The 25978-nt window shown below is 41.7% G+C and overlaps 1 protein-coding gene across 2 annotated transcripts; it reads left to right on the top strand.

Moving 5' to 3' along the window:
• The first annotated feature begins 1587 nt into the window (after positions 1-1587).
• Positions 1588-23759, top strand: LOC124146920 (protein mono-ADP-ribosyltransferase PARP14-like). 2 transcript variants are annotated; one of them, XM_046517484.2, is made up of 18 exons: positions 1588-2210; positions 2768-3634; positions 3819-3865; positions 4603-4833; positions 7825-8046; positions 8220-8295; positions 9259-9332; positions 10273-10503; positions 11292-11513; positions 12219-12294; positions 14245-14346; positions 15480-15650; positions 17085-17297; positions 18483-18649; positions 19610-20012; positions 20752-20888; positions 21103-21277; positions 21577-23759. In XM_046517484.2, exons 1-18 carry the CDS (start codon positions 1799-1801, stop codon positions 21864-21866), a joined length of 4116 nt encoding a protein of 1371 aa, XP_046373440.2. In that variant the 5' UTR covers positions 1588-1798; the 3' UTR covers positions 21867-23759. The 2 variants fall into 2 exon arrangements, with proteins under 2 accessions (XP_046373440.2, XP_046373439.2); XM_046517483.2 differs by having other exon boundaries at positions 15465-15650.
• The last annotated feature ends 2219 nt before the right edge of the window (positions 23760-25978 follow it).

Below are 25978 nucleotides of genomic sequence, written 5' to 3'. Positions count from 1 at the left end.
GAACAACATTGATGGACCAGCAATTGTACACAGAGCAACATAGATGAATCAGCAATTGTACAAAGAACAACATAGATGAACCAGCAATTGAAATTAGAAAAACATTGATGAACCAGCAACTATATACAGAACGACATTGATGAACCAGCAACTATATACAGAACAACATTGATGAACGAGCAATTGTACACAGAAGACATTGATTGTCCAGCAATTGTACACAGACACACAATGATGAACCAGCATTTGTACTTAGAACAACATAGATGAACCAGCAATTGTACTTAGAACAACATAGATGAACCAGCAATTGTACAAAGAACAACATAGATGAACCAGCAATTGTACACAGAACAACATAGATGAACCAGCAATTGTACATATAACAACATAGATGAACCAGCAATTGTACACAGAACAACATAGATGAACCAGCAATTGTATAAAAAACAACATAGATGAACCAGCAATTGTACTTAGAACAACATAGATGAACCAGCAATTGTACTTAGAACAACATAGATGAACCAGCAATTGTACAGAGATCAACATTGATGAAACAGCAATTGTACACAGAACAGCATTGATGAAACAGCAATTGTACATATAACAACATAGATGAACCAGCAATTGTACACAGAACAGCATAGATGAACCAGTTTTTATTTAGCTGACTTTGTCAATGTCAGGGTCTGACTGATTTGTAGGGTTAGTCCGTAATGGGAAACAAGAAGCTTGCCGTCTACAATAATGGAGCTTAGGGCCATCATAACTGAATAGCTGGAATCATGTCATACCCGGTACTTTCACTCTCATTTGGAGGTAATGAACAAAATATATATTTATTTTGTAAGTGCCTTGATTCGATAAAGGATTTCCGCATGGGTTTACACAGCCCTAAACGTACTCACACACTCTTCATACATTGTATGAAAGGAGTTAGTTGATTTCGTGTCATTTTAACCCCAAAGCGTTGATCGTTGCTCCTGCTATCAACCAATGGTTTCCTGTTCGGGACTGGTATGTCCACTCCGCTGTGATATGCACTGAATAAAGTCTGGCACAGCATTCAGGCACTCACTCAGTCGCGGAGAAGCTCTGAATATTTGTGTGAATTGATGTGAAAATTGATGAAAAAATATTTATGCACTTACTTATGGGAGTTGTATGCGTCAAGTTATTGAGGCCATACAGAGGGACATACAATATAGTAGATGACCCGGATCGCATGCCCCCAAACGTGACAGGAGCACCCGTGACAACACACGTGGGGAAGACCCCACACTGTATGACACAACATTCAGGGACTTTGTCAACAAACTACTCATGCGTACACGGTGACTGAAGCGGTTTTATTTACAAAGACACCCTAAGTAATGCTGATGAAAGAAACTCGGTGAAAGCAGGTTAAAGCTTAAAATACTTTGACTCAACATGTACTGGCGAAAGATCATAATAGTGAAAGGAGGGTGGTTTGCAACTGTCTAGAATATGTCGTGCGTGAAACCGAAAGATTCTTTCATTGTTATTTTTAGAACCAGGAAGGTAAGTAAAACCCCCTTGTCTACCCACTTGTGCAGTCATTGGTGGGGCCCCTTTGTATAGAAGCTATTGCGTCGCAAGATCAGTTAGTATTTGCAAGTAACACATGTATCAGTGCGAGTCTCCATTAGATGAGTAGGGATATCAGCAACCTGACTACCTGTCCCTGTCTATCGTGCTTCATATTTCATGTGGATGTTTAGTACGTGAACTGTTCAGTCAGAATAAGTTGGGTGCCGCGAACTAATTCGTATCAATGGCGGATAGTATCCGACGTCTCGGAGAGACGATAAGAGGGCGTCTGCTCAATGATACACAGTTGGGACTGACACCAGCTCTGTTTCCAAGACAAGTCCGTGGATTTATCAGTGCCAATGATGGTGATGATGATGATGTTCTTGTGTATGAAGAGATCACACGCAGATTGTTGGCAGTTAGTGACGTGCAAGTGGAAGAACGTGTTTCTCAAACGACAAAAAAGACCAGTACGGATCAATCCAATGAAAGAAATACGTTGAGTGACTTGGTGACATATTGCAACACGAGAAGCCAAGAACGCCTTGGAGGCAGGCCCGGGGAAACCCCCGATGCAGCAGTCACGCTCATTTCGTCAGAACTTAGTTCAATACTCTCCATAGATGGGCCATTGTATTCTAGCAGTGTAGTTGGTAAGTACCAAGTCCAATGAATTTGTTTTGTTTTTCTGTTTCTTTATATTGAACGTTTTGTCATTTTTTTCTAAATTGCTAACCATTAAACCTTCTTTATGTTTCTAATAGTACTCGTAGATCAGCAAAGATATCACATATAATCTTGTCATATAAGTTCAGTTTATTAACTGTATTCTAAATAAACACAACTAAAACAAACGGATCCGGGGCAGATTTATGTGGCACACTAGCTTCTACCAGTTCATTGTCAGACATTAGGCCACTCACAAGCAAATAGTGCTTGCATTCAAGAAGAAATGGAACAAGCTACCCGTATGGATGATAAATTTTTATGGATTGTGTACGTCCACACTATTTGAAAATTGATGTGGTTTTTATTTTTTATTTTCCGCCTTCAACACTTAACAAACTGGTTTTCCTCAACATTATTTTATCGTCTGAAAAATATTGTTTCTCTCTTGTTTTATATGGTTATTAGTTTTCATGCCATTTTTATTCGTGATCTTTGTGACATTTCATTCTTTGATGAGTATCATTTGTTTCTACAAAAACAGATATTACGCATCACACCGTTCGTAACCTTGATGCAAATAAAGTTGCATTTGTCAAGCAATCTGATCTCCACAGGACAACACTAACGACCGCATTGCAGAAGAGGTATCCATCTGTTATGGTGTGTTGGGATCAGAGTCTTGTAGATACACTAACGGTAGCACTAGGCCTGGAAACAACACCTGTAACATCGAGTACTGATCTTCAGGCACTTACGTGTGACGTGGATATGATCATTTCCCGTGTCTTCAGAGAGATCACTGTAACGCACCTGGCCATGTCTCCTAAAATCCGGAAAGAGGTAAACAAGAGAAATTTATCAACTTGTCTTCCTCATACGTCCGAAGATGTGTTGGTGATACCCTCTGAGGATATGTCTGGCTACATTGTTACAGGAACTTCCCGCGAAGTTACTTCAGTTATTGCAGCATTGCAACATCTAGCTAAAGTAGCAGAGGAGAAGTGCATCATTGACCTGGCGCAGATGATGGTTAAACAAAGATCAGCTCCACCATGCACCCAAAGTGGAACACCCAATGAAAGACGCATCTCAGTAGAACGAAGCATATTAATGTTTCTCCAGGCATATCGTTCACAAAAAATAGATTTGATCCATAAATTGCCAGTTGGTATTTCTTTTGATCTGGACACTAACGCTGTCATAATTCGCGGACAAGAAGGGCATGTGGAAGAAGCAGTTGGACAAATCGGATCTCTCATCTCCGAGGTGGTTGTCTATTCGTACATGTCGCGGAAGGCTGGAGCTAAGAAATATTTCAGGTCACCAGCAAGCAAACAAACTATAGAATCGGCTGGGAAAAGCTATGTGTGTGTCGTAGATATGATAGAAGACTATCCGGAACGAAATGGTAAGTTGAAAAACGTATTGCATCATCCACCAATGAGAGGGTTTATAGGGGTAAATCGATACAATTGGCTTCATTTGTAATTCTAACGTGATTCCCATAAAAAGTTCTGTCCCACAAATGCAATTTATTTCTTGGTTCTCAAATGGTGATGCATGTATTTAAGACTAAAATGCGTTTTTTTCAGATGAGACCCAAGTAGTCCTCAAAGTCGGGGATCTCCATACAACAAAGGTATGTGTCATATGGAACACAACACCGGAGCATACTGAGTAAGAATATAGGTCCCCAGCAATCTATGCTTGTCGTGAGAGGCGATGGGGTTGTCAGGCTCGGTTGATGCAGTGTTCCAATTGTGTATATCATCGTGTTCCAATTGTGTCGACCCGTGAAGATCCGGGGTAGAATAAGTCTTCAGCAACCCATGTTTGCCGTAAAAGGCGACTATGCTTGTCCTAAAAAGGCGACTAACGGGATCGGGTGGTCAGGTACGCTGACTTGGTTGATGCATGTCATCGATCCCAATTTGCGTGGGTCGATATTCATGATGTAAATCACAGGATTGTCTGGTCCAGACCCGATTATTTACAGACCGCCGTCATATAGTTGGAATATTGCTGAGTGCGGCGTAAAACAACAAACTAAACCAAATCCAATTGTGTAGATCGATGCTCATGACGCCATTCACTGGATCGTCTGGTCCAGGCTCAATATTATATGTATTATTATATATTCTTATATATAGCTGGAATATTGCGGCGTTAAACAGCAAACATACGTAAGAAATTACAATGTTCATTCTCTCATTAGATCATGGTTCTCATATGAATCCAATTGAAAAGCGGGACAGAAACTATTTCTGACAATATTCTCTGAAATTTGTTTTTCAATAAAGTATTTGAAACAGATTTCTTCAATAAACATATAATCGTACTGATGATTAACACCTACTTCTTTTTTGTTTTGTTCAGGCTGATGTGATTGTTAACTCAACAAACGAGAAACTGGACATGACTGCTGGACCCTTGACCATGTCCTTAGTCTGTGTAGGAGGCGCTATCATACAAACGCAGTGTCAGGAGCTTTATCCGCACGGTATCAAAGAAGGTGATGTTGTAAATACAGGCCCTGGCAATCTGCGCTGCAAGGAGCTGTATCACTGCTGTCTCCCAGCGTGGAAATCAGATCGTGATAGTGGCAAGGTAACGATGTTTTAGCATTCTTCACTCTGACTCTTTTCATTGTTCTCATTTGGAGCCAAACGGATTGTATATTAAACCATAATTTTCCTGATGGCTGTATCGCCCGGAAAAAAAGAACTATTTTGAAGCACATATTTCGCAAACCTGCCAAGTTTCTATTAGTATAACATTATGACGTCATAGTAATGGTGTATACTTAACACTGCAGGGGTCGCTTCATATTCTTTGTGACAGTTTGAATAATAATCACATGGATCCGAGTTATAAGATCCTATTGTGTCTTATTGGAGTGGTTTGAGTGTTTTTAATTATTATTAATATTGTAAATGTGAGTGAGTGAGTTGGGCTTAACGCCGCTTTTAAAAGTATTCCAGTTATATAACGGCGTGTCAGCTTAATGTGGGAGGAAAGCCCGAAGTAATGCAGGCCTCAGACGTTTACCACTTACAGACGTGAAGCCCACGAGCACGGGTATGGTGCTGACAAACCTAGAAACATAATCGGGGCGAACCGGGATTCGAACCCACAATCATAGGTCTCCGGCGTGCCCAGGGGACGCAACTCTGCACAGCGAATCGCGGCGCCTTAGACGACTGGGCCACCCGTGCCCCCTATCGTAAAAGATTTCGGTATATATAAGCAAGCATATATGGGGAATAAAACCGATCTTTACTGATCACGAAACCTTCAACTGTCTGAAGCTGCTCAACCCATGACAGGACTCTCATCATTTCCACCATCACGTCAATTCCGACAAGACTATCAAGCTATAGATACCAGTGTTGCCTATTGAATTTGACAGTTCTAGTTAGCTTTATAACATCAGCAGGGATGGAATAAGCTTATAGTAAAATGTTTTAATGCGGTCATTCAGATGGAGTGAGTGAGTATGGTTTTACGCCGCTTTTAGCAATATTCCAGCAACATCTAAGCGGGGGACACCAGGAATGGGCTTCACACAGTGTTCCTATGTCGGGAATCGAACCCGGGTCTTCGGCGTGACGAGCGAACGCTTTAACCTCTAGGCTACCCGACCGCCCCTGAGTACTGACGGGGGTGCTGCAACTTGTGACTGTTGACTGTGGGTTGCATGTGGATTGGCTGTTACCAGAACGTTGTTTGGTTGGTTGGTTGGTTGTTTAACGCCGCACTCAGCAATATTCCAGCTATATGACGGCGATCTGTAAATAATCGAGTCTGGACCAGACAATCTAGTGATTAATTTCATGAGCATTGATCCAAGCAATTAGGATCGATGACATGCAGCAACCAAGTCAGCGAGCCTGACCACCCGATCCCGTTAGTCGCCTTTTTACGACAAGCAAAGTCACCTTTTACGGCAAGCATGGGTTACCAGAAGGAACAAATCTGCAGCTGGTGTGATTTTAGATGCTATTTGCTAGTGAAGCTAATTCCTTCGTCTATTTAGGTCTCAGAGGTTTTATGTGTTACTTGGTGTTGTTGTCGATGCCAGGCGATGCAGGTGGCCCCCTGTTGTCAACAAACTTGTGGTAATGTGTTCTGTGAACTTGTTGCCAACACACATGTAATAATGGGTTGTGTGTCCCTGTGGTTGACACACCTGGCAGGATGGTTTACGCGCACCTGTGATTCATATACCTGCATAATGTGTTGTGTATACCCGTGGTGATGTGGTGTGTGTCCCTGTGATTCATATACCTGCATAATGTGTTGTGTACGCCTGTGGTACTGTGTTGTGTGTGCCAGTGATTCATTGTCCTGCATAATGTGTTGTGTGTACGCCCGTGGTTATGTGGTGTGTGTCCCTGTGATTCATATACCTGCGTCATGTGTTGTGTACGCCTGTGGTACTATGTTGTGTGTGCCAGTGACTCATATACCTGCAGCATGTGTTGTGTACGCCTGTGCCGATGTGGTGTGTGTCCCTGTGATCCATATACCTGCATAATGTGTTGTGTACGCCTGTGCCGATGTGGTGTGTGTCCCTGTGATCCATATACCTGCATAATGTGTTGTGTACGCCTGTGCCGATGTGGTGTGTGTACCTGTGATTCATATACCTGCAGCATGTGTTGTGTACACCTGCGGTGATGTGTGTACCTGTGATTCATATACCTGCATAATGTGTTGTGTGTACATGTGGTGATGTGGTGTGTGTACCTGTGATTCATATACCTGCATAATATGTTGTGCGCACCTGCATAATGTGTTGTGTCTCCCTGTGATTCATATACCTGCATACTGTGTTGTGTACACCCGTGGTGATGCGTTGTGTGTTCCTGTGATTCATATACCTGCATACTGTGTTGTGTACACCCGTGGTGATGTGTTGTGTGTACCTGTGATTCATATACCTGCATACTGTGTTGTGTACACCCGTGGTGATGTGTTGTGTGTACCTGTGATTCATATACCTGCATACTGTGTTGTGTACACCCGTGTTGATGTGTTGTGTGTACCTGTGATTCATATACCTGCATACTGTGTTGTCTACACCCGTGTTGATGTGTTGTGTGTACCTGTGATTCATATACCTGCATACTGTGTTGTGTACACCCGTGGTGATGTGTTGTGTGTACCTGTGATTCATATACCTGCATACTGTGTTGTGTACACCCGTGTTGATGTGTTGTGTGTACCTGTGATTCATATACCTGCATACTGTGTTGTGTACACCCGTGTTGATGTGTTGTGTGTACCTGTGATTCATATACCTGCATACTGTGTTGTCTACACCCGTGTTGATGTGTTGTGTGTACCTGTGATTCATATACCTGCATACTGTGTTGTGTACACCCGTGTTGATGTGTTGTGTGTACCTGTGATTCATATACCTGCATACTGTGTTGTCTACACCCGTGTTGATGTGTTGTGTGTACCTGTGATTCATATACCTGCATACTGTGTTGTGTACACCCGTGTTGATGTGTTGTGTGTACCTGTGATTCATATACCTGCATACTGTGTTGTCTACACCCGTGGTGATGCGTTGTGTGTTCCTGTATGCAGGTATTGCGGCAGACAATACGCCAGTGTCTACGTAAAGCATCGGAAGCAGAACACAGCAGCATAGCATTCCCAGCCCTTGGCACCGGCAACGCCAGATACCCGGCCGAGGTCGTGGCCCGAGTCTTTAGAGATGAAGTGAGAGAGTACTTGATATCCAACCCGTGCTGTTCCCTGAAGGAAGTTGTCGTTGTCTTGTTTCACAAAGACGAAAATACACTCGAGGTAAGATAAGCGAATAGAGACGTTTCATTTAGAGTGACAAATACATTCTTAAAAAGCAATTTCATACATATATTGAATGTGGCATGATCAGTTAAAGCTAACAGGACCATATAAGTCAAATCTTTATACATTTATAAAATATCTATGATAATACTGAATACATTTTCAAACAGGTATTTAAGAAGACATACGGGGATCATACACTACAGGAAAGGGTTAACCCCGTTCCCGGCACGGAAGTACAAAATGGTAAGAGTGAGTGAGTTTGGTTTTACGCCGCTTTTAGCAATATTCCAGCAATATCACGACAGGGAACACCAGAAATGGGCTTTACACATTATACCCATGTCGGGATTCGAACCCGGGTTTTCGTCATGACGAGAGAACGCTTCAACCACTAGGCTACCCGACCACCCCAAATGGTAAGATAACATGCTGTCTATAACGAGTTACTAAATTGTAAATTTCTCCAAATGCAAACTACCAATCATACAACTGAAATCCCTAGCAAATTCAACTAGGCTACCCGACCACCCCAAATGGTAAGATAACATGCTGTCTATAATGAGTTACTAAATTGTAAATTTCCCCAAATGCAAACTACCAATCATACAACTGAAATCCCTAGCAAATTCAACTGTCAACGCTAGAATATAATCCGTTTCAAATATCTGCCGAACCAGAGTCCTTATGGCGTAAGTGAGTGAGTGAGTACGGTTTTACGCCGCTTTTAGCAATATTCCAGCAATATCACGGCGGGGGACACCAGAAATGGGCTTCACACATTGTACCCATGTCGGGAATCGAACCCAGGTCTTCGGCGTGACGAGCAAACGCTTTAACCACTAGGCTACCCGACCGCCCCTTTATGGCGTAAAGGAAAAAGGTTGTGATGACCAACAGTATGAATGGAACACATGGTGAATGGTGTCAGTAGCCATAAGCATACTGTTGTTTGACCTCCATCATTGATAGTCATCAGTATCATAGTCAGTAGTATAGGTAATAGGTATACTTACCGCTAATGTCCGGTTAAATCTTTCAACGATAGCTTGACTACGGTTGGCCTCTTTTTCACCGAGCCTGACTTCGACATCGTGCTTTGTTAAGTGTATACCTATACCATATCATCACCGTTGATTCGGGAAAATTAATTTAATCGGTGACCAAACAGCATCCTATGAATTTGACATCTATGAACATATATTGTAGGATCAGTCAACACAACCAGCTTCCCTTCTGCAAGCGATGTCTTCTTCAAAGTAGGAGATCTGGCAAAAACAGAGGTATGCACACTTTACTTAATACACTCCATGAGAAACTTCCGTGACCCGTCAAGATCCAGGTAGGAATAGGTCTTCAGCAACCCATGCTTGCCGTAACAGGCGATTATGCTTGTCGTAAGAGGCGATTATGCTTGTCGTAAGAGGCGACTCACATTATCGGGTGGTCAGACTCGCTGACTTGGTGAATGCATGTCATCGTATCTTAACTGCGTAGATAGATGCTCATGATGTAAATCACTGGATTGTCAGGTCCAGACTCGTCAGGTCGTCATATAGCCTTAATAGTGCTGAGTGTGGCGTTGATCAACAAACAAACAAGAAACCTCAGTGATCCCTCGGCTGTTTGTGTCATTATTTTGTATTATTGAGTTTGGTTCAACGCCGCTTTTAGATGTATTGAAATTATATCACGGCGTGTCAGCTTAATGTGAGAGGAAAGTTCGAAGTGATGCAGATCTTTGGCGTTTAGCGAAACCCACGAGCACGGGTATGTACTGACAAACCTAGACCCAACGAACATATGTTCCTGGCACGCCTACGGGACGCAACTCTGCAGAGCAAATTGCGTCGCCTTGGACGATGAGAACACCCGTTTCCACTATTGAATCATAGGGTAATTGACGTTATGGATCAAAGGGTATTTGACTTACATAATTCATTTACGTATGTTTTGGTTTAGCTTTGTTGTTGAAACTGGACAAGACAAACTAGTGATTGATATTATGAGAAATAATCCACTAAGTTGGGCTATCATGACACGCAACAATTGAGCGTGATCACCCTACCCATTACGTGAGGTCTTACAAGCAAAGATTGATGGGCGCCGATTCCAACACACAAGAGGAATCACAAGGGGTTAATTTGTATATGAAAAAAAAGGCCGAAATTATTATTACTATATACGAATAAGATTATATTGGAATATATTATCTCTTTCCAGGCCGATGTTATTGTGAACACAACCAACGAGAAACTCGATCTGTCTGCTGGGCCCTTGACCAAGTCCTTAGTCGGTGTAGGAGGCGCTATCCTACAAACACAGTGTAAGAAGCTTTATCCACACGGCATTAAAGAAGGTGAGGTGGCGAAGACAGGCCCTGGAAATCTGCGCTGCACGGAGCTGTATCACTGCTGTCTTCCAGAGTGGAAATCAGATAAATATACTGGCAAGGTGAGGATATACGTTATAGTTCATCGGAGAATAATTTGGAAAGGATAAACTAATCAAACCAACCATAATAGGAGGATATTTGCATGTGCTTGTAAAATAACATGTTGATCCTATCGAGTTGTCCGAAAATGTTGATAATTTCACGAATGGTGCTGTGGTCACGAGAAAAGAACATGAATTTAATACGTACTTTCTCACTGATTTACATGATCTTACTCCATTGTATCAATGAGCCATACTGAAAGTAGTTCCGGTATCAAGTGTAATTTCACACGCGTGAATAACTTGAGTGAGGTATCAATTTTATAGGGGTTTTTTAAAGACAAATACAGTATGTCATCACTAAAAACACAATATGGTGTTATATCTATACATATTTATCGCGTCATTCCTAAAATAATAGTGTTTTTAATATTTTAATTCAAATGTATTATAATTTTTCTGAAAAAATGTTATTTTATTTTTTTGGACAGAAAGGCAATTTGTAGCCAATTACTCTACACCTATTCCCTGAATCACCCACTGTAGAAGGGGCTCTGGGGTAGTCTGGTGGTTAAAGCGTTCGCTTGTCACCCTGATCCCCAGTTTCGATTCCCCCCATGGGTATGATGTGTGAAGGCCATTTCTGGTGTCACATTTCGTGATATAATTGACATGATGCTACAAGCGGCGTAAAACCATACTCACTCTCTCACCCACTGTAGAACAGTTGTGTCCATGGTGATAGCTTTCTTTCAGTTCTAACTTTTATTTGAAATTTCTTTTTTAAGAATGGTCACTCTTTACAGTTGTTGCGGCTGACGATACACCAGTGTCTACATAAAGCAGCTGCAGGAAACCATGGCAGCATAGCATTCCCCGCCCTTGGAACAGGACTGAGAAAATACCCAGCGGAGGTTGTGGCGGCGGTCTTCAGAGATGTGGTCAAGGAATATCACAAATCCAACCCACACAGTTCTCTCAAGGATATTGGAGTTGTCTTGTTTGAAAAAGACAGAAAGACAATAGAGGTATATTGTAAGTTGTAGCAGTATCACTCGGGGTACATGTGGTTTTATGCACCCTGTCTCCAGCTCATGGTATAAATCGCGGGACGCATAAAACCACATGTACGCCGAGTGATGCAACGAATCTATGTTTTAATGTGACATTGTGAATGAATTAAAACAAATTAAATATTGATAGAAAACAGCTGTTCAATTGAGCCGATGTTAACTTGTGCCTTTCATTGACTCGGATAAAGCGGCGTATAAGGGAATTATTGTGCCTCAGAAATCCACGTGCAGCCTGTCTTGTTCATAGCGGGGTTTTATGCATTTATTCTCTCGCTGAGAAATTTATTTCCCTCCAAGGTGGGATACATATTTGATAAAGATCACGTGGACCAATCAAATCTCATCATTCTGACATGGGGGTATGATGGAGTATTTGATAAGGTCACGTGAACCAATCAGATCTCATTCTGACATGGAGGTGGGATAAATAGTATCACTTTGTGATAGGCAGTTGAGAGTGGTTTATGAAGAAAGCGGTAAGAACATACTCAGAACGGTGTGCCCATCCATAATAGAAATAAACCGTATAAAAAAGTATTACAGCTTGAATGGAGAATTAAATAAACAATTATCCGTTTCTTTTTTCAAACCTCGCGGTTTTCTCACTACTGAAATTGTGAAGGTGGTGTAATCAACATGATTATTTGTATTTATAAACAGGCATTCAACGCCATATGCCGGAAGAAGACTGAGTCTGAGAGTGAAACCTTTCCCCCGGATATGGAGGAACAGAGAGGTAAGGCAACACCAAACTCGAAATTTGTATGGTTAATGCACCCTTGGGAACTCGGCTTATAATAGCTCCGCCGCATTCTTTTGCTAGCGGCGAATATATTGGCTCGGGTGGTCTTAAGTGACCGAATACGGCATTGGGCATTACTGATAATGTCAACCCCTGGTTTGTCAGGCGAGGCTTTTTTATTTATACGCTGCCTTGAAAAGTGCTGACTTCAGCTTAAAACAACAAACTAACTAGCATTGTGGATTACACATTGGATGGCGGTCTTGTGGATACAACGTGTACACGGGAAGGGACGACGGTGGTTCGATCTCCGGCCGCGTCATTCAAAAGACGTTAAAAGATGGTCCTACTTGTTACCCTGCCTAGCGCTCGAAAATAAGGGAATAAAACAAGGTTTGGTCGGCTGAGAGTCAGTATACTGTGTCTGAGGTGGTATTTATGTATATATTCTGAAAAAACGCAAAAGAAAGTTCAGATGTATATTTTACATCTATAAATAATCAACAGATGATAATTGACTGTTCAAACTTGGCACACATCATTGTCAATGAGCCAGGTTCCATATGGCACACATGGAACGGTATATTTTCAAGGTGAACGTGTTCTGCTCTCAATATCTTGTCTAGCCACCACTAGAGTCCAAAACTGACTGGCATCGTAGTCCCATGCAAGCGATCTGATCCCGAATTGTGGCCAGGGGAATGTTCACCCAATCTGCCTGCAGTGCTTCTGCCATCTGTCGGAGGTTCTGTGGCTGTTGCTAACGTGTTCCCAGTCGTTGATTCAGAGCATCTCATAAATGTTTGATTGGGTTTAAAGCTGGAAACCTGGAGGTCCCTGGCAGGACATGGATGTTGTGATTCCTGAAAAAGACTTGTCAGTCTTGCCGTGGGAGGTCGGACGTTGTCTTTTTGGAAAATGAGGATGGCTTGTTACATAATGGAAAGGACGAAGAATCTCACCCGTGTGACGCTGTGCCGTTAAATTCCCCAGAACTTGCACCAAGTCTGTCCTACCAGTGTAGGAGATGGCTGCTCACATCATCTCACTACCACCACCAAATCCGTCCACTTCTTATGTGCAGTTTCGTGCATAACGCGACGCCTGTAATCAGGACGTCTACCATGCCCACGGCGAAGCATAAAACCAAACTTGCCTCTATTGCAGTTGTGGCCATACTCTGTAACCTTGACATCATTGACGTCGCAGGCGACGGTGCAGGTCCGTCTCCAACTGGTCGTTTAGGGCAAATAGCTCCAGCGCGCAAACGGTTCCTCGCTGTCTGGGCTGATATCCTTTGCAATCCTGGTATTGCCGTAGTTGTAGAGGTGGGCGTGGTGGTTCTTTCACGTAAGTGACGCAGCCGTATGAATCTGTCCTGTGCTCTAGTGGTGATACGTGGTCGACCGGATCTGGGAAGGTACCTTGTTGTCCCGTGTGTCTGGTAACGGTTCCAGTCTTGTGTAACGGTGCTTGGTGCTACGTGAAAACCTGGCTACAGCTGAAGATGGTTCTCCTGTTTGCAATCTGCCGATGGCGTTGTTACGTTGGGGCTCCGTCAGTCGTGGCATGTTTTCGCTGTTCACTTACTGTAAGATTGTAAAGGCATGTAATGAAAGCTTAACGTTTTTAAAGCCCAAAACGTGATGTTGGTGTGTTTCGCTGTTTCTCACGTGGTTGTGTTTTTTCGATTTTTCCATCTTTTCACCAAATTTCTGCAGTACCTCAATCCTTGTCACACAAATCAAGCCTAACCCCTGCAGATGACCAATTCAAATTTGGTATTAATTGTGTATGGGTGCCAGCGATGTTTACGACTTTTGCGTTTCCCTTTTTCGCAGAGTATATATGTGCAATAATCTTGAATGCGACGTTAAACCCCCATTTCACTTCGCCTCACGACTGTACACTGCAATAATTAATTGTTATTCCGATGTGTTTCAGAGTTCCACCTCGGCAATTTACAGTTGGGGGTGAAGGCGGGGGACGTCCTGGACGAAGAGGTCGATGCTGTGGTACTTCCGACCGACAACATGGCCGTACCTAGTGAGTGATATTACTACAGTGAGTTAATGACAAAAACATCACATATACTGAACAAAACCGTGAGGGAACGTAAAATATTTCTGGTGATATTTTTCTGAAATCGTGTGCTCTTCACGACAAAACATATTCATGGTCCATAACTCTTTTGTTCAGCATATTTCATAGTTTTTTCGGGAATATTACAATCTATGATTTGGATTATAGTGTTGGTTTGTTGGTTTGTATGTTTACGCCACAGGCAGTATTATTCAATCTATATGATATCGGTTGTAAATAATCAAAACATGGCCAGACGAGCTAGTAGTGATAAGCAGTCAAACAATTCAAAGAGTCTGCCTTCCCAACTTTCCGAGACAAAGGCGTTAACTGTCTATAGAAGTCCAGTTTCCACAAATGCCGAACTAGGCTGGAATTTCCAGGCTCGATCGTAGCGCCACCATTGGCTGTTACGAGCTATGTCCCTTCTATGTTCCTCCTATTGTCCAATCAGATTCCATCTCTCATATCACTTGCAATTGCTTCAAACCAAATGACGGCGCCCAGTCAAGACGATTTGCTCGATAATTAAGATCTATATTGTAATAAAACGGGTCTTACCCTGTAAAATTCATCAAATCAAGTGAGCACCTAGATTAAAAGCTTGAAGGAATTTGTAAAATATCTGTCGACGCCCAGTTGGCGGTACACATGCTTTGTAGTCCTTCAGTCGACCGAAATCTGCACGTTGAAATCATTGTTTATGAACCGGATGTCTTGTTCGTTACGTGATTTTGAGTGGACTATGCATACTCGTTAATCCAGCCAAAATGTAACTCCATAATTGTAGCCTAGTACGGCAAGGGTGGAAACTGGACATTTTTAGTCAATCAACTCCCTTGCCTCGGGAAGATGGACCTTCCTGATCAAACAACTTTTGAGTCACTCATTTTTGAGAAAGCCACTTAATTAGATCGAAAAGTTCACAATAATACTTTCCAAGGGCACAATAATATGCCTATCAATGACTCGCTTGTCATTTCGAAAAAATGGTGTTGCATGTACTTAAAAGTTCAACGAAGAGATAATTGTTTTATGTTTTTGACTTCATGGTCTTGGGAGACCTTTCAGAGTAGAACTAGACCTCGATTTTCCAGATCCAAAGATCAGACGTTCGGGAACAGCGTTTGTACGCAGACAGGATAGGGCGAGTATGATCGCTGTCTCAAGAGAGTTCTTTGGGTACGACGTGGAGCGGATTATTACCAAATGTCTACGTAAAGCTGACAAAAAGAAAGTCGTGTCTGTGGCCATACCCCATATAGCAGGTGATTTATCAAACAACGTTCGATTTCAACTGTAGGATATAAATAACAATACTTATTTTAAAATCAATATTATGTCAAGGTCTTTAATAACGTTGTTTATTAAAGTAAGACGAGTTCTATGGAGAACAACTTCTTTATTACAATTGGTGCGATGTTTCGGTGTAGATCCTAACACCTTTATCAAGCAAGTGATGGATAGGGCTAAACAACATAGGTATATATACACTTATTGACATCTAAGTTGTTACAGTGACCAGTTGATGGGCACAGAGAGGTGATTAAGCTCTCTCAGCTTCTTCTTCCATAGTGAACTGCATCCTGGGGTGTTGGGCATTCAGGTGGTTGAGGAGGGTCTTGGGGTCATGGTCAGGTTGGAGAATGACAAAAGTGTCGTCGACTTTCCTAAACCAGCAGAGGGGGGTGACAGGTGATGTATGGAGGGCTGTTTCTTCTAGGTCCGTCATGTAGATTTCTGTGATGATAGGGGACAGCGGGGATCCCATGGGAAGTCCATGTGTCTGTTGGTAGATCTTGTCTTGCCAGGTGAAGTAGGTGGAGGTAATGCAAGAGGTTATAAGTTTGATGATGCTGTCTGTGGATAGATGGGTGTCAAGGTCCGGGTATACTGCTTCAATTCTTCTTCTGAGGATGGATAGGGCTTCGTCTCTGGGTACATTTGTGAAGAGATCTACCACATCATAGCTGACGAGTGTGCCTGGCTCGGTGATGGTGCTTATCTTTCTGCAGAATTCTGTGGAGTCAGTGATGAATGATTTAGCAGTTTTCCCCAGGGGGAGAAGAAGGCGGGCTAGGTACTGGGCTCAATCCCTTTGTCCATCCAATTAATACAGTGGCTTCCATCATCTCCATCAGTTAGCTTGTTTACTCTGCTAGTATACTCTGTGTTCATCAGTCATCCACTGGCTTCCAATTAGCTTAATCACCTCTCTGTGCCCATCAACTAGTCACTGTAACAACTTAGATGTCAATAAGTGTATATATACCTATGTTGTTTAGCCCTATCCATCACTTGCTTGATAAAGGTGTTAGGATCTACACCGAAACGTCGCACCAATTGTAATAAAGAAGTTGTTCATCCATAGAACTCGTCTTACTTTATCACTCCAACTTCTAAATGCCACTCAAAGAAGTTATACGTTGTTTATTGCTAGTATCTATGAAACATTGAAACAGTGTAAAGAAATAGGCTGTCATCAAAATCAATATCTGTTTCCTTCCTCAACTTACTACATACTTTATTTGATTACTAGTTAAAATAAAGAATTGATTTATAGTACATAACAACTAGCTGAATTAGTCCGTATTAATTACATGAATAGCATATAGTTTGCCAAGTTTCGATAACACCCAATCTAGATGCAACTTGAGTTATTCTTCTTGTAAATACGTTGGCATTCTTGATTATTTTCTCAGACAACACTCCAGAGGACCTGTTCAACTTTGCGTTCATCCGATGCATTCTAAACATCGTCAACAGCAACGACAGACTGGGACATGTCCGGCACGTGATACTTGTACTCACTGACACGGTCGCTGTGGAAGAAACAACCCGGATGTTCCAGGACTATTTCGGGAAATCGTGCGTGAAGAGATTAAGCCTGTGTAGAAAGCCCAGCCACACATTGGGTATAAATAGTTTCTTCTGTCAATACGTCAGTGAGTTTGTTTGTTTGTTGTCTAACGCCGCACTCGGCAATATTCCAGCTGTATGACGGCGGTCTGGACCAGACAACCCAGTGATTGACATCATGGGCATCCGTCTACGCAATTGGAATATGAAGACATGCATCAACCAAGTCAGCGAGTCTGACCACCTGATGACATTTATAGGTTGCTGAAGAGCTATTCTAACCCTGATCTTCATGGGCACAATCAGTGATTGAGAGAGGGATATGATTGGTGATAGAAAGAGAGTGTAAGTGAATGAGTGAACAGGTGGTGAATTATTATTATTATTATTGTTGTTGTAAGGACTTCAAGCCCAAATAGCTAAGATCCCTATCGTGATCGTAGGATTTACTATTTCATATTTAATTTATTTATTTTTATATAATGTTTGACTACATACTTTGCAACATGGCTCTTCAAGAGTTTTCCGATAACTGTCAAACCCGTCAAATAATTATCACACGTTACATGTTACTGCAGCTTTGGATGAGCGACAATTATATTCTTTAATTTTGGTGACCTTGTGTGGCGGCCATACTGGATTCAAGATTTTCAGAGTGCATTTGTTTTGGATACCTAGCCAAGCGAGTACTGTCGGGGGAGTGAGTGAGTGAGTATGGTTTGTGGCCGCTTTATCAATATTCCAGCAATATCACGGCGGGGGACGCCAGAAATAGGCTTCACGCATGTCGGGAATCGAACCCGGGCCTTCGGCGTGACGAGCGAACGCTTTAACCACTAGGCTACCCGACTGCACCTGAGTACTGACGGGGTGCTGCAACATAGTTAAGATTGAAGTCCTCGCGTGGTCCTTCGGGACATCATGAACTCTTGCTATGTCCAACACGAAGGCAACTTCTACTTCAAAAACAAAGATTCATTTAATAACATCAAAACCTGTTCAGCGAAGTTGGAGGACATTTTGTTGATCGGACGCATCTCCATGCAACATTTCGTTATGAGGAACAACAAATTACAAAACCTGTCCTATTTTGATAACTGATCCTGTGTTAAAATCCAACTTTCGAGCTAACACATACTGCATCTCTCTAATACCAGATTCGATTGTACGATTCCGACTGAGTATGTGTTTATGAATCACTATCAAATCACACGAGGCATGTATGGTATTTTGTTTTCCAGACAATGAGCGGGACCGAACAATACATGAAGAACTACACCTGAGAATAGTGTCAAGTGACAGGAAGAACATAAATAAATGTCGGCAGTTCCTTGATCAGCAGCTCGGGGAGAATTTGTGCGCTGAAGACCTCCACAGTGACGTCATCTATGATCTCACAGACAAACAAGTAGGTCTACACACATGTGATAGATGTACATCAACAGCCACGAATTGATGAAGACAAAAACTTTTATAGATCGCGTATTTAATATCCTTTTGGGGTCAAGGATGTTTGGGATATATATTTTCAAATGGAAATGTTTCCTGGTTGTAATAATGTCAATGAACAGTGATGTATGATCGGTAAGATCTGTGTTTTCCGCATTATGCCATGAAATGTAGATCCATGTTCATTCATTGGGCAGTAAATCTTACATATATATGTTCAGCCAGAGACCAGTGTGTTATGAATACTGAAACTGTGGAAAGTTGCATTGTCTGTATTGTGTGAACATCTCAACACTAACATAGCATCGTTATTATTGGTTGAACACCTCAACGCTTACCATGCAGACTCGTGAAGGTCCGGGGTAGAATAGGTCTTCAGCAACCCATGCTTGCCGTAGAGGGGACTAACGGGATCGGATGGTCAGGCTCGCTGACTTGGTTGATGCATATCATCGTATCCCAATTGGGTGGATAGATGCTGATGATGTCAATCACTGGATTGTCTGTTCCAGACTCGATTATTTACAGACCGCCGCCATATAGCTGGAATATTGCTGAGTGCGGCGTTAAACAACAACAAAAAACATTGTCTGTATTGCAAGAGAACACATCAACCCCTACCAAGCATTGTCCATATAGTGTTAGCTCAACACTATCCTGGCTATATGTGAACACCCTAACACGTATACTAGTAGGTCAATTCACTAACAGTGAGTGAGAAAGCAATATTTTACGCCGATATTAGTATAATCCCAGGCAGGTCACAACGTTGTGAACCCGGGTCCTCTGAATGAGCAGCACATTCTTAAACGACAAGGTTACCACGTCTTCCATAATAGAAAGTAATGTTAATTTCACACAGATTACAGTCGTGGTTCTGTTCTGAATCCTATGAAATGATATCACTTGTTGCCCCCAGGAAGAGGACATAAAACAGACGTGTGCAGACATGGATGTGGAGGCGAAAGTGGATATTGAAAACCGTCTCGTTCGTCATTCTGGTCTGAAGACTGACGTGGAAAAAGCAAAATCCAAAACAGGAGAACTGTTAAAGGATATTGAATTTCTTCAAATACATAAAGAGAGGGCGGAATTCCTCAGGCAGTTCGTGCAGTGGTGGTCTGCCTCGTCACAGGGAGCAGTGAAGGTTTCTGCAGTGACCAACCTGTTGATCGAGGAAGCCTATTTCAGAAGACTCCACCAGCCCACATCAGTGGTGGAGACTCTCATTGGAAAGGTCAACATTGACTTTTCAACCATGGAATTAATACCCCAGAATCGACCCGAGTATAAGCATAAGCTATCCCGGAAGCAAATACCAGGTAAGTCTTGAGGTCAAAATAACATGCTTGCTGATGTGGTAAGGCCAGTAAGGCTATATAATAACATCTTTAGAGTTGTCCTCATTCACCTGATGAAGGAGTAAGCATAAAGTGTTCCCATAAGAGGAAATGTCGTGTTCCTCATAATACAGAAGTTGACATCCATATATTCTCTTCCTTTAGAGATGTTGACTGGTAGACATACTTGTCAAGTTGACTTATTCTGGTCAAACTAATACTCTCCATCCACATACATTAAATGGTATGGTGTTCCAATTTAACAGTTTTGGTGACTGTAATTTTATGTCTATATTGTCGAGACGCCCCGTCATTCCGGTTCAGAACATGTGTCAAAAACCCCATGCTTGATTTGCATGCCGAGAACACATGAAGATCTTCTCGCTTACCAGTATCATGCTGAAATTGTGTCGTCAAAAGATGACAACGAGTATTGTTGCTTGTGCTATCAATCACTAGTTTTCCTCTTCCAAGCTTGATTATTGAAAGGCTGTGTTGATATTCAAGGCGAATCTGGAATTCGAACCCACGACCATACGTTTGTGGCACGACCAATGGACGCAACGCCATCGACTGGGCCATCCGTGCACCCTGACACGCCATGAAAACTGACTCCAGGTTCAAAGTGACGTAAACCTGAACTCATTCACGCACTAGTCATACAGTGTATGAATGCACGTCACAGTCTATCCTATCTAAAAAAACATCCTTACTCCCACAGCGATGGCCTTACCACAGACCTGGGACGACATGTGTGGCAAAGATTTGATAGCCCCATGTGTCACATCTGGACCTGAAAATGATGAACTGACACAACTATTTACGAGCAGCGCGGGGAATGGGTACGAGATTGTAGAGGTACGTCAGTTTTCTATCTGTACATTACTGAATACTACAATCGCCAGGCAGCTGAAGTACTAAAATACTATAATATTCCGTCTCACGCACACATACACACGCGCACGCGCACACATACACCTCCTCTCCAGCCACCATCAAGGCAACTGTGTATAATATGTACGAGCAGTTGAAATGTATTCCCTCAACCATATCAGCTAACGTGTACTTGCAGATCCGACGCATACAAAATATATTGACGTACCAGCAGTACCAGATACAGAGGCAGTCGGTGCAGTCCCGCAACGCGAACACAATCATTGAAAGACGACTCTGGCACGGCACCAGAAGTGATGTCCTCACAAGCATCAATAGAGATGGCTTCAACCGATCCTTCAATGGCAAAAACGGTAAAATACAAACGGCATAAAGCTACCTTGTACTGTCCTGACAATGGTTGTTAAGTCTCTAAAGCCATAAGATCTATATCATCATAAACACGCTCGTATCATTTATTAATATACCACAATTGATTTTGCCTTATAATGTACAGGTACACATATTGAATCACAAAATGAAAATCGCAACAAGAATAGTGTAAAACTTACTAATGCGTTTTTGAATCAATCATTTGAACACTCCTGCTTTTGCACATAATATTTCTTTAACTCTTTCATAACTTTGAATAAATCATTCTGTCTGATTACAGGAACGAAATTTGGGAAAGGTGTATATTTTGCTACAGAAGCTAGTTACTCTGCTCAAAAGGAACTGTCTCCCAAAGATGACCGGGGCTTCAAGTATATCTACCTATGCCAGGTTATCACGGGGATCTTCACGAAAGGGGATGTGAAGATGTTGGACGCACCTTTTTTGGAAAAGGGCAGTTCAATCCGTTACGACTCTGTAGTTGACAACGTCAAAAGGCCGACCATGCATGTGGTGTTCAGAGATACGCAGTCCTACCCTCAATACCTGTTTGCTATCAAAGAAAAATGAATGAATGAGTGAATGGGTATATTAAGCTCACGGGGCGTCAGCTTGATGTTGGAGGAAAGGCCGAAGTGAATCAGGTTAACCAATTTGTCGCCCAATAGCACGGATATGATAAATGTACTTCTGGCCCGGTCGCTAAGGTGCAGAGTTGCGTCCTTTGGGTAAGCAAGAAATATATGATCGTGGGTTCGAATCCCTATTCGCCATTACCATGCCCATGGGTTTCACCAAAGTTGTAAACGTCTGAAACCTGCATCACTTCGGGTTTCCTCCCATATTAAGCTGACACACCGTGATATAACTGGAATACTGTTCGAAGCGGCGTTAAGACTCACTGTGATGCTTCTATACCTAAAAAGACATGATCAGGGCCTAGGGTTGCTTCCCTGAACGATCATTGCCATAAGAAATCGATTGAATAAGAGATTAATGCTTTGAACATTAGTTTTGTTCTATGAAGGCCAGTAATGCTGAAGGATACCGAAAGACACGATGCATCTAGATCTGTTGAGTCAGTATGAGGGCCTGTGCCGGCCGAATCAGGGGAATCTCGACTGAAAGGGGGTAGCTGTTGGCAACCCCAAAGAAAGCAGTACATGTTTTTACGTTCAAATGTTTAGGTACCAACTGAAGGCGAACATGTGTGTTTCGACAACATATCAACAAACGGTATCCGGTTCACGTCTTCAGTGACCATGTCCAACTGAGACAGGAATTGATTATCTTTTGATCTTGAATAGATCATGTTTTGATGATGTGTTAAAAACAAACAATGAAAAACGTGTTGATCGGAGAAATATAGTCGCATCCTGCACAGCTCAAAGTTAAGCAGTTGGTATACGTACTTCAACCCCTTTTGTGAAACATATAGCACGTGACAGGTGATGACAAACCAACGATCGTATTCCGGGCGCGTGATAATTCATCCGCAAGCAGCGGATCCTGGCGCCTACTTAATCGGATAATCACTACATTCTAACCTAATTATATTTTCGTTGTGTCATTGTAATTCCTGCATTGGTCACTCGTTATTGCGTTCATTTCCCAATGAATGTAAAGAATTAAGCCACGCCCACCGAAGCGGACTACTTTCATCACAACGTCATGTCGAAGAATCCCAATTACAGTGAAGGAAATTCTCTCTCTGCTCATCCATATCATCATGAATTTATCTGGCCTTCTAAAATTTTAGCGCTAGTTTTCGGTATCAAACCTACCATCAACGAAATGATATCGCTGTCTTCCACACTCACTGCACAAACACCAGCATCGTACAATCTCAGTTCCGTAAATGTCATGACTTTTTTTCAGGTGAATAATTGACTTGCCTTTGCGTGTGTTTGTGACGGATGCCACCGGTGGAGCAGGATACGCTCACATTTTCGCGAACAACTGCTATCATAACTATTTGATTCGTAGTGATTCACAGACACATGTTCATGATATGTTCGGAGTCGTACAGTCGATTCTGCTTTATACCGAAATTTGTATTGGATATGGAAAGGGTAACTTTTATCGCTTTATTTTCATTTCTAACTCGGTCTTTTCCAAATTTGTCTTCCAGTTACTATGAAACTAATTGATTCTGTCGGTTAATAACCATGTCCTTTGAAACAGCTGCAATCCTCCTGACCTATTTTTTCTGATTCATATCAAACAGTTCTTCTTCGCGTCTCTTACTTTGATTGGCAGGTCCTATTAACTTGGTTTGATGTACTCTCCGTTGATTGGCTTCTGACTTCGTGGGCGTGTCAGGCTATGTACCTAACTTAAACAATCGCCTGATATTTGCCACGCCACAGTAAGTATTCCTACGCGTGTAACGTTTATCAATCTCGTTATATCTGCCTGCTTTGATCTTTATAATTGTATTTGAGTAAACTGTTGTAGATAACACATGGTTTTGTTGTCGAGTTTAATTATAAGGATTGGCCGCTACGCGGTTTCAGACAGTTTTCACATCGGTTTTTCGATTCAAACCTCTCTGAACCGAAACAAATACACGGTCAATCCTTACTTGTACCAGTAAGTTATCATTTTCTCATTATTGTTATGCTGAGAGGGTATTTTCCAATTTCACCAGACCTGCCTCCGTGGCCTAGTTGATAGAGCGCCTGCACGAAGAGCGAAAGGTCGGTACTTCGATCCCGCATAGCGTCATACCAAAAGACGATACTTGTTACTCTGCCTGGCGCTTGGTATCAAGGGGATAAAACAAGGCCTGGCCGAATCAGAGTCATTATACTGTGTCTGAGAGGGACATCCATGATGTATTACACCATGGTATCTCAATGGGATAGCACTATAAAACAGAATGGACAAGCACGAGCAGTTACACACACATCAATCTATCACTTCTAAGTATATGTCATGTATTGTGGTGCTGACACCCTGAGGCCGAAAGCAAACCTTTTGAATTTTAACGGATTTTTTTCCTATTAAATCAATTTCTCACATCCCCAGACTTCACAACCTTTTTATAGAATAGGCAATGACATCACATACAATGTTTTGAATAATGAATCTAACGCCATATTGATATTACGTGATCTTTAAAGAGGAACATGCATAGCTTTTGTTGAACTATTTGTTAGAGTCTTTTTTGAAGTAACAAGTCTTCGGTTTCTTTACCATTATACAACAAGAACCTTTTTTCGCTTTCGCCTCACCCCAAAATAATATCCTCTGGGAAATTTTTAATATGACCTTTAAGTTTCCATGGAAGGATTTTTAAGAGTTGTAGGTTTTCTTGACCGTCTGACTGAATGGCAGTTTTGCGAAGTGTATAAAATACAATTAGAAATTTTTAATGAAGCTTCATATATACATCATGTCCATGGTTCAAATTAACACCCACACAGCCTTGTCAAAAAGAAACTTTTCTAAGTAGTTTAGATAGAGAGAAAAAGAGGAGAATCTTTTTTCCTTGTACTCCGGAATATCATATGCAAAAGTTGGATAACAGATAACTTTATATTATTATATATATTGTTCATTAACCTCAAGACGTTACCGTCTATATTGTACATCGCTAACGTATGACAAGAACCTATTCTCCATACATTGTCAAAAGCTTATAAAATCTATAAATGCGCAGAAATCCCTCCATTTCGCGGTTTAAGAATCTGTAACATCATATTCGGTATAAATATTTGGTAAGTAGTTGCTCTAAACCCAGCTTATGTTGGTTTTTATATATTACTGGTCTTTAAGGAAAGTGTCAAGTTTTCGACCGTGCATAAAGCTATATTTTATATTGGTAATGTATGATTTGTTACTTAGATTTTAGTGGCTGTACCCTCAAAGGGGGTTTAAGTAACGTCAAATTATTGTCCCCCTGAGAGGCTATGTAAGACCACGACATTCAAAGTACATTTATTCATACCTCATTTTTAAACGTAGTATATTTGTTTATTTTAACTGTTGGCTTAATTGCGTACTATCACCAGCAGCTGAAGAGATGGTGTAAATCCTGATGGGGAGCCATGCAGGTAGCAGAAGTATTGTAAGTCCCCACGGTCCCGCGTAAGGTGGCCTAACTTTGGTTGCTGGTGATCTCTAGCCCATTTTCATACCGTAATGTTGAATGAAAAATTATTCTCTTGAATGTTCTCAACTAGTTTTAAAATTGAAACTGATACTCTAGTTCTTATACTGTCCTTCGCTGACAGGTTAATAGCTACTATACTAGGCTATACGCCCCATGCATAAGAAAAAGATTAATCTCTTATATGTACTTTCATTGATATTCTCGGTCGAGTGAGTGAGTGAGTTAGAATTTACGGTAACATCGGAAATATTTCAGCCATGTCGTGACAAGAACTGAGACAAATATTTATTATGTCTCAGTTCTCGTCACGATATGACTGAAATATTGCCGATGTGTCGGTACATTCTATTTATTGTCTCAGTTCTCGTCACGATATCACTGAAATATTGCCGATGTGACGGTAAATTCTATTTATTGTCTCAGTTCTCGTCACGATATGACTGAAATATTGCCGATGTGACGGTACATTCTATTTATTGTCTCAGTTCTCGTCACGATATCACTGAAATATTGCCGATGTGACGGTAAATTCTATTTATTGTCTCAGTTCTCGTCACGATATGAC

The sequence above is a fragment of the Haliotis rufescens genome, unplaced genomic scaffold (genome assembly GCF_023055435.1).
Source record: "Haliotis rufescens isolate VD_foot unplaced genomic scaffold, xgHalRufe1.0.p SCAF_85, whole genome shotgun sequence".
NCBI classification, from domain to species: Eukaryota; Metazoa; Mollusca; class Gastropoda; order Lepetellida; family Haliotidae; genus Haliotis; species Haliotis rufescens.
This window is presented reverse-complemented; position numbering and strand designations above follow the sequence as displayed.

What these genes read in the sequence shown, in the direction of transcription:
- LOC124146920 (XM_046517483.2), top strand. Translation starts at nt 1,799, where the DNA reads ATGGCGGATAGTATCCGACGTCTCGGAGAGACGATAAGAGGGCGTCTG. An exon ending in CAGATCGTGATAGTGGCAAG is followed by an intron (nt 4,834 to 7,824) that starts GTAACGATGTTT and finishes TCCTGTATGCAG; the next exon opens with GTATTGCGGCAGACAATACG. An exon ending in AAAGCCCAGCCACACATTGG is followed by an intron (nt 17,298 to 18,482) that starts GTATAAATAGTT and finishes TTTGTTTTCCAG; the next exon opens with ACAATGAGCGGGACCGAACA.